General features: G+C 47.6%; 1 protein-coding gene across 1 annotated transcript in view; it reads left to right on the top strand.

The window, feature by feature from the left end:
* Positions 1-15,895, top strand: part of ablim1b (actin binding LIM protein 1b) — a 37,814-nt gene that overhangs the window by 12,747 nt on the left and 9,172 nt on the right. Inside the window, exons 7-19 of the mRNA XM_067244108.1 lie at positions 1,151-1,238; positions 5,857-5,915; positions 8,205-8,282; positions 9,642-9,812; positions 10,196-10,240; positions 10,803-10,847; positions 11,210-11,254; positions 12,296-12,325; positions 12,583-12,715; positions 13,025-13,117; positions 13,470-13,484; positions 14,204-14,293; positions 15,067-15,114. Coding sequence (XP_067100209.1) covers positions 1,151-1,238; positions 5,857-5,915; positions 8,205-8,282; positions 9,642-9,812; positions 10,196-10,240; positions 10,803-10,847; positions 11,210-11,254; positions 12,296-12,325; positions 12,583-12,715; positions 13,025-13,117; positions 13,470-13,484; positions 14,204-14,293; positions 15,067-15,114 — 940 coding nt within the window. The remainder of the gene's footprint in view (positions 1-1,150; positions 1,239-5,856; positions 5,916-8,204; positions 8,283-9,641; positions 9,813-10,195; positions 10,241-10,802; positions 10,848-11,209; positions 11,255-12,295; positions 12,326-12,582; positions 12,716-13,024; positions 13,118-13,469; positions 13,485-14,203; positions 14,294-15,066; positions 15,115-15,895) is intronic.

Raw genomic sequence — 15,895 nt, 5'->3', positions numbered from 1 at the left:
ATATGCTCATTGCTCTCGTCTCTGGAATCGGTTGTCAGGGGCAATGGTAATGTTGATGACGTAGCCCTCACAATTAAACTATCTCCCCTGAGAGAGAGAGAGACAAAGTGAGAGGTGGAGAGAGGTTCTTGTTTTTTCTAGAAAGTTTTGTTTACATGAAGGGAAAAATAAAGAAGGTACTTGCGCCAATCGTCATGGCAACAGGGCGAGGGGTTGAGGAGGGGGTCACATTTGGGTGAGATCATACGTTTCTAAGCCGTAGTGTCACACACACACTCCTGTTACACACACAAACACTCCTCTCACACACACACTCCTCTCTCACACACACACACACACACACAGACACATACACACTCCTCTCTCTGAGGGACCTAGCGCTCATACATGAGCCCACCAGGGTTGTCATGCCGACCAGCTGAGCCAGTGTTCTGAGAGGGCTGAGTTTCTTCCTGGCTCACTGTCCAATCACAAGGCAGCCTGCCACTCTATGATACTCTATCACTTCCAGATGTGTGTGTGTGTGTGTGATAGCTCATGACATCAGAGCTGAGTTCCAGCTCCATGTAGACTATGCTGTATGGGCTGAATGGGGTGGACATTTCTAGATGAGATCCAGAGGAGGTATGTGTTCATATGGATCTGTGTGGATGAATCTGTGCATACCATTCTCTCAGCATATGTCAGAGTTCATGTGTGTGTTGTGTGTGTGTCTATGTATGTGTGTTTGTTTGCGTTTGTGTATTTTGTACAGTAACACTTGTATGTATATGTATGTATGTATTTATGTATGTATGTATGTATGTATGTATGTGTGTATGGGTGTCACCGTGTATTCCAGTCCCTGTCTTAACTGAAACCAAACACAGGTGTTGCATTTCCTCCACTGCTCATGATGCAGGTGTTGTGTGTTTGGGGAGTCAGGTGGCTGAGCGGTGAGGGAGTCGGGCTGGTAATCAGAAGGTTGCCAGTTCGATTCCCGGTCATGCCAACTGACGTTGTGTCCTTGGGCAAGGCACTTCACCCCACTTGCCTCGGGGGGAATGTCCCTGTACTTAAAGTAAGTCGCTCTGGATAAGAGCGTCTGCTAAATGACTAAATGTAAATGTAATGTAAATGTAAAATGTAAATGTTCTGTCGCCCCCTGCAGGCAGGAGACAAACACTACCACCCCAGCTGTGCACGATGCAGTCGCTGCAACCAGATGTTCACGGAGGGAGAGGAGATGTACCTGCAAGGTGAGGTTCCTCTCTCACACACCCTCCCCATCAAGGTCCCGAACAGCCACTCACACACACACCCTCCTTATCACATTACATTCTCCAACCCTGTTCCTGGAGAATGGAAACCTGCAGGACGGGTCTCTCTCTCGCAGGAGGGTCTCTCTCCCGCAGGACGGGTCTCTCTCCCGCAGGAGGGTCTCTCTCTCGCAGGAGGGTCTCTCTCTCGCAGGAGGGTCTCTCTCCCGCAGGAGGGTCTCTCTCTCGCAGGAGGGTCTCTCTCCCGCAGGAGGGTCTCTCTCCCGCAGGACGGGTCTCTCTCCCGCAGGAGGGTCTCTCTCTCGCAGGAGGGTCTCTCTCTCGCAGGAGGAGGGTCTCTCTCCCGCAGGAGGGTCTCTCTCCCGCAGGACGGGTCTCTCTCCCGCAGGAGGGTCTCTCTCTCGCAGGAGGGTCTCTCTCTCGCAGGAGGGTCTCTCTCCCGCAGGAGGGTCTCTCTCTCGCAGGAGGGTCTCTCTCCCGCAGGAGGGTCTCTCTCTCGCAGGAGGAGGGTCTCTCTCCCGCAGGAGGGTCTCTCTCCCGCAGGAGGGTCTCTCTCCCGCAGGAGGGTCTCTCTCTCGCAGGAGGGTCTCTCTATATCTAACAACAGCAGTAGTAGAACACTCACACACACTGGCCTCCCTAGCAACAGCAGTAGTAGAACACTCACACACTGGCTTCCCTAACAACAGCAGTAGTAGAACACTCACACACTGCCCTCCTTAGCAACAGCAGTAGTAGAACACACACACTGGCCTCCCTAGCAACAGCAGTAGTAGAACACTCACACACTGCCCTCCTTAGCAACAGCAGTAGAACACTCACACACTGCCCTCCCTAGCAACATCAGTAGTAGAACACTCACACACTGCCCTCCCTAGCAACAGCAGGAGTAGAACTCTCACACACACTACCCTCCCTAGCAACAGCAGTAGCTGCCCTTTTGGTCCAAATTGATTTACTGTTGTATTTCCTTTTTTTTTATGAAAAAAACAGAGGGTCTGATCTTGAGAAAATAAAGCTTCCCTCAAAGAGCAGTTACTGGTTAAACTAGAGAGGGTACAAATACTGGGGAAATTGTAGGGTGTGCTTGCGTCGGTTGCACAGGGGTCCGTTTTTGAATGACATTTTTACAACTGATATATCTGTATATTTTATATTAAAATGCATACTTATTATTTATAAAGATTACATAGATTTAAAAGCATTTTTTTTGTGCTGCTCATTTACAACTGAAAATACGAGTGTAGAAGTGTAGAATTAAATATGATGTCTTCTCATTTCCCCTGCAAGAGGCAGCCTCATAGCTGAATCAAAACAAATACATTTGGCAGACCGGTGTAAAAATGGACCTAATCTCTATGACTTAAATGTCCTTTTAAGTTTTCCCTTCTCGTGATATTTTCAGGCATTTAGCCTACTCATATTGCATTCATTCATTAATAAAGAACCCCCTTTGAAGATTATTCTACGACGTTACCGGCAGTAGAAGATGGAATCGCGATTCAAACAGTACCATCTGCTAACTGAAAATATGCCCCCCAAAACGTAAATAAGCTTGACATTTATTTAGTGGAAAATCGCTCATTCATAAAAAGCTCACTGGTAGCGATCATTGTCAGTAACAACGCAAAATGCGATATAGCCCTGTGTGGAGAAGCTGCCCCGGTGAATTGTACTACTACATTACATATGGAGCTAAATCAGGGCCAAATGTTTTGTTAATTCGAAAAAAAAATCTTTAGTCGAAAAACTAAAGCTTGACATTGAAAATGTACGTTTTGGTCGAAAACTTGAAAAATAAAACCATGTATTCAAAGAAAAAAATAAGTGTACAAATTTTTTTTTCAGGTTGAAGAATATTTCGATGACATTTGGAATAATTTTGAATAAGTTATTAATTTTCAATTTTCACTTTCATATTTTCACAGTTTCACATTTCATGTTTTCAGATTCAAAACTTTTTTTTACGGCTTCAAATTATTATTTTTTTGTTTCATTTTTTTTGTTTTTTTCAGACTTTTGGCCAGCTGGACAAAGCTGGAACACTTTTAACAAAACTGTCCCGGGCCACACAGAGACTCCCGCTGGATGTGAACTATTTACAGCTTTGTTAAAAGTGTCTGAAGAAGGTCTCTTTTCATTTGTTCCTAGAATAGAATAGACAAATACAACTTTTTTTACGTTTTACACACTAAACAGAGGTTAACAAAGACACTAGGTTACACTACACGTTAAAGTAAAAAAAAAAAAGAACTGGGCTTGACTGACTGTAAAAACACCAGCTACGTACAGTACTATACTGAAGTGTGAAGCTAACGTTAGTTAATGCTAACTTTAGTGCTAGCGATGCTTAATTTCCAGCTTTGTCCAGCTGTCCACCTATTTTCCCCTTTATGTGTTAATGACAAAAAAATGCCACTGCGGGGATAATGTCCCAAAGTATCTATTCAAAAAGGCTAATATCTTTCACATGTCTTACCTGTGCGCTGGCGCCAGCCTGTTGCCTTGGCGGAGCGGACGCCATGCCAACAGCCGAGTCTTCTGCCTCTTTGTTACTCATAATTACCGCCTCTGAGTTGAAGCCACGCCCCCTACGCAAAATGTTGTTCCGGGAGTACAACGGTACTTAGGAACGGTTCGCTTGACCCGATGTTAGTTTCCTCAAGGATCACAATGACTCTTGCTTAGAGACTTGTTGCTCTTGTGGTTAGTGGTAACTGATTAAAATTTTTGGTTCTCGCTGTGATATATTGTTTTATTACTGTTGCTTGCTTTTTCCCACAGGTACACTTGCACTTATAGCTGTTCATGTTGTTTGGTTGTGACTTGTTTAACTACATGCTCTTATGGTTCTTCCCTTTGGCACTTACTTTGGTTGTTCACAATGTGTGCTTCATGTTTTGGCTACTCGCGATGTTTTTTGGCTATCTTGTTGTTATGATCAGTGACCTATGCACTTTGTAAAGCTCTCTCTTGGAAGTCGCTTTGGATAAAAGCGTCTGCTAAATGAATAAATGTAAATGTAAATGTAAAATCGGGGCCAAAAGTAAAAAAAAAAAAAAAAAAACTGAAACTGAAACTGAAAAAAAAAAAAAAAAAAAAAAACACTAAAATGGAATCTGAAAACATGAAATGTGACACTATGTGAAAATATGAAAGTTAAAATTGAAAATTAATAACTTCTTCAAAATTATTCCCAAATTTAATCGAAATAGTATTCAACCTGAAAAAAAAATTGGTACACTTATTTTTCATTTGAATACATGGTTTTATTTTTCAAGTTTTCGACCAAAACTTACATTTTCAATGTCAAGCTTTAGTTTTTCGACAAAAGATTTGTTTTTCGAATTAACAAAACATTTGGCCCTGATTTAGCTCCATAGTGCCGAACATGTTTTGTCGCTGTTTGACTTCCTAAACAGCTGTGTACAGTAGATGTTTTTGTAGTGTGTCTCGCGTAGGCTACAGCGTTGCAGTGAGCAACACTGGTTTGAAACCACAGGGAATTATAATTTCACCAACAAATCGTTTACTTGTAATGTAATGTCATAATAAATAAAAAATAAATGTATTTGTGAGGAATGTTTATTTTAACGATTGAAAACAGATGCATCATAGACCACTGTAGTATGTGTTGCCCGGGCAACAGAGGCTAATGTCATGCTAATGCTTCAGTGAAATAGTAGACTACCGTTTCCGAAAGTAGATGTGGGCCTACTTCCTTAATAATATCAGCTAATATTGTACATTACATTTCACAATTGTGTTTCAAATCACAAAGTAAAATGAGTAAATAGTCACCCTGGCCTCTTTGCTTGTGGCGTTTCTGCAGCTGCCTTGCAGTAAAGCTATAGTTAGCCTAGCTATCCCCCAAGTTAACAGATGCGAAATGAATGTTCTGCTACAGGTAGTCATGCGTGTTTTCGTGACGTTAGTGACGTAGTGACGTTAGTAACGTCAGTGACTGTGGCTAGCAAATTAGCCACCGTTAGCTTCACTTTTCGCCACAAAAACTTAACTTGAGCCTAAACCATGCAACGGAACGTAAATCCCAATAGAAGCAACTCAATCGCTACCAAGACGAAACTTTTGACACCTAGGTTGTCTATGTAGGCCAAATATTGACTGAGTTTTAGGGGGGCAAAAAGAATAATAAAAATAATAATAATATATATGTGAGAGAACAAAGGTTGTGCCCTTGCCGAAGGCAAAGCACACCCAACTACTCCTCACAGAGGAATTCTCACGTGCTGTGCGTGTTTTTAGAGAACGTAGAGCTTTATTTCACAGTGACAGTCTGAATAGCCCTTCCAGATGTTGGGAGGGTCCATGCTCCCAGGGTCCAGAGTATCTAACCCTCTCTCTCTCTCTTTCTCTCTCACTATCACTCTCCCTTCCTTTCTCTCTCTCCTTCTCTCCATCCCGTGTCTGCCTCTGTATCCTCTCTCTATCGCCCTATCCCTTACTTTTTGTACCTTTCCCTCCCTCAATCTCCCCCTCTATCCCCCCCTCTCTATAAATCTCCCTCTCTTTTATTCTCTCCCTCTCTCTATTTCTCCCCCTTCCCCTCTCTCTCCCCCCCTCTCTCTCTCTCCAGGATCTACAGTGTGGCATCCAGACTGTAAGAACAACAGCAGAGCAGAGGAGAAGTACCGGGTGAGTTGAGATCTGCATCACACCTGGATTACACATCCATAACACCTGGATACACATCCATCACACCTGGGTTACACATCCATCACACCTGGAGTACACATCAATCACACCTGGAGTACACATCCATCACACCTGGATACACATCCATCACACCTGGATACACATCCATCACACCTGGATACACATCCATCACACCTGGGGTACACATCCATCACACCTGGATACACATCAATCACACCTGGGTTACACATCCATCACACCTGGATACACATCCATCACACTTGGGTTACACATCCATCACACCTGGAGTACACATCAATCACACCTGGAGTACACATCCATCACACCTGGATACACATCCATCACACCTGGAGTACACATCAATCACACCTGGAGTACACATCAATCACACCTGGAGTACACATCCATCACACCTGGATACACATCCATCACACCTGGGTTACACATCCATCACACCTGGATACACATCAATCACACCTGGAGTACACATCCATCACACCTGGATACACATCAATCACACCTGGGTTACACATCCATGTGGTGGTTCTGAGGAGGTTCTGAGGACGTTCTCTTCCCCAGACCCAGCAGCGGCCGTCCTCCAGGCCCTCTCCTCTCAACTTCTTCTTCCCTCTCCCTCACGTCCCGGCTAGAACTGTGAGCAAGCCTGAGGTGTGTGCTGACCCCTGAGTGGCCCGCTCTGACCCCTCACCGATCTATCTCAGCACCCCTCCTTTGCTTCACACGTTCAGGAAGCAAGAGGGGAGCTGGCAGTGTGCTTGTGTTCTGCCACACACACCGGACACAATGTGCTTGTGTTCTGCCACACACACCGGACACAGTGTGCTTGTGTTCTGCCACACACACCGGACACAGTGTGCTTGTTTGAGCACGTGTGGTAGAAATACACAGGTAGAGATTCTGCACCCCCATAGAAACACAGGGCTGCTTGTTAACCCTGCTGATACTGTGCTGACACTTTGCTGTACTGTGCTGATACTGTGCTGTACTGTGCCGCTGTTCAACACTAACAGGAGTCAGGATCAGGTGAAGCCAGCCAGGATGCTTCAGGGTTTCTGACCAACCGTAAAACTGAGACTGCCAGTCAGAGTTCTTCTCCTTCTTGGAGGTTGGGGCGGGGCTTACGTGTTTGAAATGGCCAATGACATATTCTTCCCTCTGTCCGCAGCCCCTCCCCTCTTTAGTCAACTCCCTCTATCAATCAGAAAGGCAGGTACTGTATTCAGCCTCTGGCAGCAAGGCGGGGCTTAAACTCCTCATCTCTGCCTTCACCACGCTGTCACCATACTGGATATTTTGTTCATAGTTCCACTTAAGGGGCCATCTCCACCTCAAAGCCATGCTACCCTTCCTTTACAATACCTGCTACACTTCAAGGTCTGTTCTTCAGACAAGAGATGCATAAATACATCAACATTTACTTTTCATTCATTTAGCAGACGCTTTTATCCAAATCGACATACAGATAGTGCAGATAGAAAGTACAACCAACCCTGTAGTGTTGCTGTAGACTCCATGTCCTGTAGGAGTTTCCTCTCAGCCCCCCTGGGGAGCAGGGCTGGGCTTGTCAGCCTTTATCTAGCCTCTCCTGGACAACCTCCACCAGTCAGCCTTTATCTAGCCTCTTCTGGACAACCTCCACCAGTCAGCCTTTATCTAGCCTCTCCTGGACAACCTCCACCAGTCAGCCTTTATCTAGCCTCTCCTGGACAACCTCCACCAGTCAGCCTTTATCTAGCCTCTTCTGGACAACCTCCACCAGTCAGCAGAGTCTCCAGTCTCACCTTCTGCAGCAGTCAGCAGAGTGTCCAGTCTCACCCTCTGCAGCAGTCAGCAGAGTGTCCAGTCTCACCCTCTGCAGCAGTCAGCAGAGTGTCCAGTCTCACCTTCTGCAGCAGTCAGCAGAGTGTCCAGTCTCACCCTCTGCAGCAGTCAGCAGAGTGTCCAGTCTCACCCTCTGCAGCAGTCAGCAGAGTGTCCAGTCTCACCCTCTGCAGCAGTCAGCAGAGTCTCCAGTCTCACCCTCTGCAGCAGTCAGCAGAGTCTCCAGTCTCACCCTCTGCTTCTCTAGTCTTCATGCCTCCAGTGTTTCCTGGCAGCATGGTTCATTCTGCTCTGCTGTGCCAGGCTGGTTCTGCTTCCCAGCTGGGCATGAGCTGCCAGTCATGAGCACTGTCAGCATGCATGCTGTGTGGGTGTGGACGCCCAGTACCACAGGTGTGTGTGTGACCAGGTGTGTGTCTCCTCCAGCCCACCAGGTGCTCCTCTGAGAGCATCAGCTCCAGACCAGGCTCCAGCCTCCCTGGGTCTCCTGGACACACCATCTACGTGAGTAACGCCAGATAACCACCATCATGTCCTCATTCAGCAGGCACTATCCAGCAACGTTCAGGGATAGGGGGGATTGGAACCTGCAACTTCTTGATATGCAGTCCAATTGCTCCACCATTGAGCCATACTTATCCTACTTCCTGGTTCACACCGCTACCAGCCAATGAGACAGTAGGGCTGGGGATCTGAGAGGCTGTTGGCCAATTTTAGGCCATGATCTTTTTGTGGGAAGTCTGGACTGTAGGTATGTGCTGGTACTGAACCAAAGACACACCAGTGCTAGGACAACCAGAGGAGAGGGTGCTTAGATAGCCATCACTGCTGGTGACTCAATACTGTAGACTAGGCTAGAATGGTCAGATGGCTGAGCGGTTAGGGAGTCGGGCTATTATTCAGAAGGTTGTTGGTTCAATTCCCGGCCGTGCAAAATGACGTTGTGTCCTTGGGCAAGGCACTTCACCCTACTTGCCTCGGGGGGAATGTCCCTGTACTTATTGTAAGTCGCTCTGGATAAGAGCGTCTGCTAAATGTAAAATGTAAATGTAAGTGTAAATCAAACTAGCTTAAGTGGGGAGGCTCCATCATGAAGTGGGTGTGTTCTCCCATCAGACAGCACAGAGGCTGGGGCTGGGACCAAAACACTTCACATCTCTGAGTTTGCAGATGAAGTAGTAGAAAGGTTTTGATCTTTGAAGTGCTTCAAATTGTTACGGATCCTGAATCTGCTACAGATATCAAGCAGCTCCATGGTGCCCTCCTGTGTTGCCCCCAACCTCCCCCTCTGACCAGCGGATCCTGCCCCCACCCTCCCCCTCTGACCAGCGGATCCTGCCCCCACCCTCCCCCTCTGACCAGCGGATCCTGCCCCCAACCTCCCCCTCTGACCAGCGGATCCTGCCCCCAACCTCCCCCTCTGACCAGCGGATCCTGCCCACCCTCCCCCTCTGACCAGCGGATCCTGCCCCCACCCTCCCCCTCTGACCAGCGGATCCTGCCCCCACCCTCCCCCTCTGACCAGCGGACCCTGCCCCCAACCTCCCCCTCTAACCAGCGGATCCTGCCCAACCTCCCCCTCTGACCAGCGGATCCTGCCCCCAGCCTCCCCCTCTGACCAGAATTCCTGCCCCCACCCTCCCCCTCTGTCCCACCCCTTCTTGCCTTCCTACAGTGCTGTGATGTGGTGTTTTCCTCGAATGTGATGTGGCCTTTGAACCCTGACCTTTGTCCGAACCTAGTCTCTCCCCTGTTCACCTTGTGTTCATGCCCTACCTCTCTCCTCTCCTTCCCTCCTCTTCCCCCATCCCTCTCTCCACTCCTCTTCTCCATCCCTCCCCCCGCTCTCTCCTGTTCCTCCAGGCTAAAGTAGATGATGAGATCATTGATTACAGGGCATTAGCAGCCATCCCCAGAGTGAAGGCCATTTATGATATAGAGCGTCCTGACATGATCTCGTACGAGGCAGTCCAACCCTCCTCCTCCACGCTGCAGCCCAGAGGAGATAGACAGGACAGGCTCAGCCCTACCGAGGTAAAGGCTCTGCAGACACACTCTCACCACTCAAATCCACTGGGTCTGGAATGAAAACAATTGATAAAAATAAAAAATAAAAAAAAGTATATATGTTGAAGCACATTGTATTCAGTGTAAGGACATATTTTTTTTTTTTTTTTACAATATGCACACATTGTTTTGAGTACCAGGAACATCTGGACATGTCCATGTCTCGGATGTTCAGCTTATGTTCTGGAACAATCTGGGTGGTTCTCGAGTAACCTTGGAGGTTCTCAAGTAAACTACATGGTTCTGGAGTAACATATGAGGTTCTCAAGTAAACTAGGTGGTTCTGGAGTTACTTGGTAAACCAGATGTATCTCTCCTGATGGTATGTTGTCATGACGTTTTGTCAACAGTGCATGGCAACCAGACGAGGCCCCTCCCCTTTACCGGATCTACGTGTGAGTGGTCCATAGGCCCCTGCCATGCCCCACCCACATGCCCCTCCCATCCCCACATGCCCCGCACACACCCCCACATGCTCCTCCCACCCCCACATGCCCCGCCCCCATGCAGAACAGGCCAATCCCCACACCCAGAAATGCTCAGACACCTGGCCGGTCATCCCATGCTCTCTACATGAGTACACTGTCATCCTAAACTGCATGGTCATAGCTCCACACAGGAAGAGGATGGTGGTGGTGGTAAACATGACAATTACATCCATAATCTAAACACAAAACTAAAAAACCAATCTTATTAAAAGACTCGTATTATAGATTATAGATATCTACTGAAGTACAATGGTGTTGAGTATAGGGTTTATTCATCCTACTTAACCAGTGACCTTGACTGTGTTGTACGGATCTAACCCGTGACCTTGACTGTGTTGTACGGATCTAACCCGTGACCTTGACTGTGTTGTACGGATCTAACCCGTGACCTTGACTGTGTTGTACGGATCTAACCCGTGACCTTGACTGTGTTGTACGGATCTAACCAGTGACCTTGACTGTGTTGTAGCACCAGAGAGCTGCTAGCCTCAGCACGCCCAGACGCACTGAGACAGTAAGTTAGTCCTGGGACATTTGGGCCTCCTCAACTATAACCACCAAAATAACGACATTTAGCACTTATAACATATGTACCATGTATGTGTCATATGTTCACCTGAAGAAAACAACTGTCGATTATTTATCATGTGCTGAAGCAACTAACAATACAGTACTATCACTGTTAGTACTATAACTGTTAGTACTATCAATAATTGATAGAATCAACTGATTCACTGTAAATCATAGTAATACAGTAACACACAGAGTACAGTAACACACAGTAGAGTACAGTAACACACAGTAGAGTACAGTAACACACAGTAGAGTACAGTAACAGTGCTCATCTAGTGACTCATCACTGCTCTTCACCTCCAGCCCCAGTCCCTGCCTTCTGACCCCTCCCCTGTGCTTGAGGACATCGTAAGTTGCTTTGACCTCACACTTCTGCTTGACCAATCAGGGCTCTCCTCTGTAGCTGGTGTGTGTAACTCTGAGCGGGTGTTTTGGGTGTTGAAGGGTCATCCCTCCAGAGGCTTCTCTGCTTCTGTTTGTCTTTAACAACAAACTATGGCACTGCTTTGACTGACAGGATCCATGTATCTGACATGAGCATTCTGAATGGAAATAGCACTTTATGTGTCACTGTGTGTGTCTCTGTGTGTCTCTGTGTGTGTCTCTGTGTGTGTGTCTGTGTGTGTGTGTGTGTGTGTGTGTCTGTGTGTGTGTTTACAGTACTGCGTGCGTACGCAGGTGCATGTTCCCTTCAGTACTTCTTCACCTCCTACCCATGCTGTCTTCAGAACCTGAGTGCTGCCCTCTGCTGCCCTCCAGCAGGACTGCGGATGCTAACCCTGCTCCTCGTCAGCCCCCTCCTCCATCCTTCCCCCCTCCCTCCATCCTTCCCCCCCTCCCTCCATCCTTCCCCCCCTCCCTCCATCCTTCCCCCCCTCCCTCCATCCTTCCCCCCCCCTCCCTCCATCCTCCCCCCCCTCCCTCCATCCTCTCCCCCCCTCCTCCCTCCCTCCATCCTTCCCCCCCCCTCCCTCCATCCTTCCCCCCCTCCCTCCCTCCATCCTCCCCCCCTCCCTCCATCCTCCCCCCCTCCTCCATCCTCCCCCCTCCCTCCATCCTCCCCTTCCTCCATCCCTCCCCCCCTCCCTCCATCCTCCCCCTCCTCCATCCTTCCCCCCCTCCCTCCATCCTTCCCCCCCTCCCTCCATCCTCCCCCCCCTCCCTCCATCCTCCCCCCCCCTCCCTCCATCCTCCCCCCCCTCCCTCCATCCTTCCCCCCCCCCCCTCCATCCTCCCCCCCCTCCCTCCATCCTTCCCCCCCTCCCCCCCTCCCTCCATCCTCCCCCCCCTCCCTCCATCCTTCCCCCCCCTCCCTCCATCCTTCCCTGCCTCCGCTCCTCCAGGTCCACTCGTTTACTAGTCCAGTAACATTCTGTTTCTCTTCTCTAGTCACCGAGGACCCTGTCTCCCTCAGCTGAGGTAGGTCACGTCCTGGTTGGAATGTGGTGGGACATATTAGGACATATTAGGAGATGTTGAGACATATTAGGACATATTAGGAGATGCTGGGACATATTAGGACACATTAGGACATATTAGGACACATTAGGAGACATTAGGAGATGTTGGGACATATTGTAGTTTTCTATGTGGAGAAGTTTGTTGTGTATCTGTGTGACCTCTGGTGTCTGGTTGTTATAACGGATGTTGATTGTTGGTGTCTGGTTGCTATGAAGGGTTGCTATGACATGAGAGAACGCATCATGCAGAGATCCACTAGCCAAGGATCCATCGGATCCCCCACTGACTACAATCGCCATAACTACACTCCAATACTGTCAAGGTCGCCACAGCACTTCCATCGACCAGGTGAGTCGCTGCTCACATCTAAGAACTGAAATTACAAGGATACGGGTCAACGGTTTTGGCAATTGTGTGGGTTTTAGTCTGTGTGCATGTTATTGTCCATGAGGGAAAGTGTGTGAGTTCTTCCCTTAAACATGGTTAGGGTTAAGTTTAGGGTTAAGCAGGGCCTCCTGTATCGCTGCCTTCCTCTGCACAGACAAGGATGTTTCTCCCCTCATCCTCTATTCTAACATCACTCCTCCTTTCTTTTCCTGGGATCTCTCTCCTGTTCCTCTTCCTCCTTCTCCTCTTCTTCCTGGGAGCTGCTAGCAGGCATACTGAAGCTAACTTCCTGTTTGCGTTCTGGTCCTAATGACACCCGCCCCACTTCCCCTTTCCGTCACCATTTCCTCCCTCACACCAAAGGTAAGCCCCGCCCCCTCCTTAACCCCCCTCCCCCCGGCTCACCCATCTCCCCCCAAACATTACGACGCTCAACACCTCAGGATGACTGCTTAACACCGGTTGTTGGTGAAGCCACAGAGACTGTCTGGTTAATATTTAAACCTCAAGAAGTTAGTTTTGGAAGGTGACAGTTTACAAGATGTATTCACAGTAGGCTTTCTAGAAAGCTGTTTCAGTGGTCAGATATTGTGCCAGTAAGCACCTTACCCTAACTACACAGTAAGTATCTGTCTGCCTGGCAGTGACGCCAACGTTGTTTTCTCTGTCCTGTGTGGCACTCTGGCTAACCCACCTGCCCCTCTGATTCTTCCAGACTCTTTCTACGTAGGTATGTCTGGGCCAGTGCGGTTGCTAACCCGCCCCGTGGTCTTGGGTCTGTGCCTGTCTGAGGATGTGCCCTTGTTCAGTGTCTAACCTCAGTGCCTGCCTCCTTCCAGCACTTGCTCATTTCTCAGCCTGAGATTCTCCTAACAAACATATACATGTTTTTCTTTCCTCATGGGCATGTGAGTCTTACTGACTCCCTCACTTTCCCTTATTCAGATGAATAAGCCTTTCTGAAAATGACTACATCAAATTATTTTAGTTTAAAAAACATATTGTTCCTGTTGCATGCGTGCCATGTGTGTCTGGTGGCATGCTGGTCTCCTAGCTGATGCTGTGTGACCCCACAAGACACTCCTCCTCGGCTCCCATATGTCAGTTCACCATCCCTCCATCTGTCTGTCCATCCCTCCATCCTCACCTCTGAGACATTCGCTCATTCTCCCATTGGAGGATTTATTCAACATTCTTCTTCTTCTGCCTCCGTGGTTCTCCTTCCTGTCTTCCTTTTCTTCTTGTGTGTTCTCCTTCCTGTCTTCCTCTTCTTCTTGTATGTTCTCCTTCCTGTCTTCCTCTTCTTCTTGTGTGTTCTCCTTCCTGTCTTCCTCTTCTTCTTGTGTGTTCTCCTTCCTGTCTTCCTCTTCTTCTTGTGTGTTCTGCTTCCTGTCTTCCTCTTCTTCTTGTGTGTTCTGCTTCCTGTCTTCCTCTTCTTATTGTGTGGAGGCACTGAGCCGTCGAGTGGCCGCAGCTCCCCCCTCTCTCGGCCGGCCACCCCGACCCTCTCTCTCAACACTAAACATTTCCACGTCCCAGGTAGGACATGGACTGGCCTAACGCTAATCGCTGCGCGCCTTAGAATCCATAACTCCCCTTCTGACCTTTTTAAGGTTTTTTTTTCATAATTTTTTTTGTCCATCTGTCGACCTCCTCTCCACATCTCTCTCTCTCCACATCTCTCTCTCTCCACATCTCTCCCTCTACACATCTCTCCCTCTCCACATCTCTCTCTCTCCACATCTCTCCCTCTCCACATCTCTCTCTATCCACATCTCTCCCTCTCCACATCTCTCCCTCTACACATCTCCCTCTCTCCACATCTCTCTCTATCCACATCTCTCCCTCTCCACATCTCTCTCTCTCCTCATCTCTCTCTCTCCACATCTCTCTCTCTCCACATCACTCCCTCTACACATCTCTCTCTCTCTCTCTCTCTCCACATCTCTCTCTCTCTCCACATCTCTCCCTCTCCACAGTGTCTTTCGTTTGTTGATCTTTTTGGCCTCCTTGCCTCTTCATCCTGGACAACTTCATGTCTCTTCTTTACTCTCTCCATCTCCCTCCTTTCACATCACACTCTGTCTTGCAGTAAACATTCCTCCCTCATCTTCCAGGACACGGATATCTCTCCTGTCATCCACACTCCACTTCTCCTTTTTCAACGGCAGATTTTCATTCTATTCCATTATTGAGGTTTAGTTCTTTTGAACATCGAACTTGGATCTGGCATCTCTATGTTCCGTTGAGCCTTGTGTCCATGTCCATGAGCCGTGGGAGATCACTGACCCACCACTCACTCTCATCCACAGATCAGGGCATCAACATGTACAAGAAGCCTCCTATTTACAAGCAGCATGGTATGTCCTCTTACTCCCTAACCTAGCTGGATCAGTTGGATAATTAAACACATCGATCACAAGATGAAATATCTATTGCTCTTAACAGGACATGTTCAATACTGTTTGTGTTGTACAGTGTTGGGAATGTCATGTGGGCATAATAAAAGTGAATTTAATGTAGTTGAAATTACATTATTGGTCCACATGTTTTGTGTGTTTTGGAGGGACTAACTGGTACAGCTAAATGTGATGTTTAATATGATGCAGGATGCATAAGACAGTATGCTTGTGAGTTCCTTATAGGTACATGCTAATCTTCTGATCCCATATTTGTTTGTTGTTGTGTGTGAACTTCAAACCATGTTAACATGGTTTATTACTGGTGTGTTCCCTACCCATGCTCCCATGTAAGTACTGTTTGAAGTCATCACCTCTGCTCTACTTAGTTTCCTACTTCTACTCTCAGTGCAGTCCAAACAATAATAATAATAATAATGGTGATAGTACCTCCATAGGAACATTGTACTTTGAACAAACACATTACTATGCTAATACGATGCTAACTAACTAATCCAGCTAGTCTTAAAGGTGACATGACATGCTGTTTTGGATGCTTTTATATAGGCCTTAGTGGTCCCCTAATACTTTATCAGAAGTCTATTTCCCGAAATTCAGCCTTTGTACAGAATTACAGCCACTACTAGCAGTCCCACAAGGAGCTTTCCTCAGAAACGCGCTGTTTTTGTGTCTGTAGCTTTAAATGCTAATGAGGAGCAGAGGGGCGGCACCATGCACTAAT

This window comes from Osmerus mordax, chromosome 10 (assembly GCF_038355195.1).
Source record: "Osmerus mordax isolate fOsmMor3 chromosome 10, fOsmMor3.pri, whole genome shotgun sequence".
Classification (NCBI taxonomy): domain Eukaryota; kingdom Metazoa; phylum Chordata; class Actinopteri; order Osmeriformes; family Osmeridae; genus Osmerus; species Osmerus mordax.
Note: the sequence above shows the minus strand (reverse complement) of the source record. Positions and strands in the feature narration are given on the sequence as shown.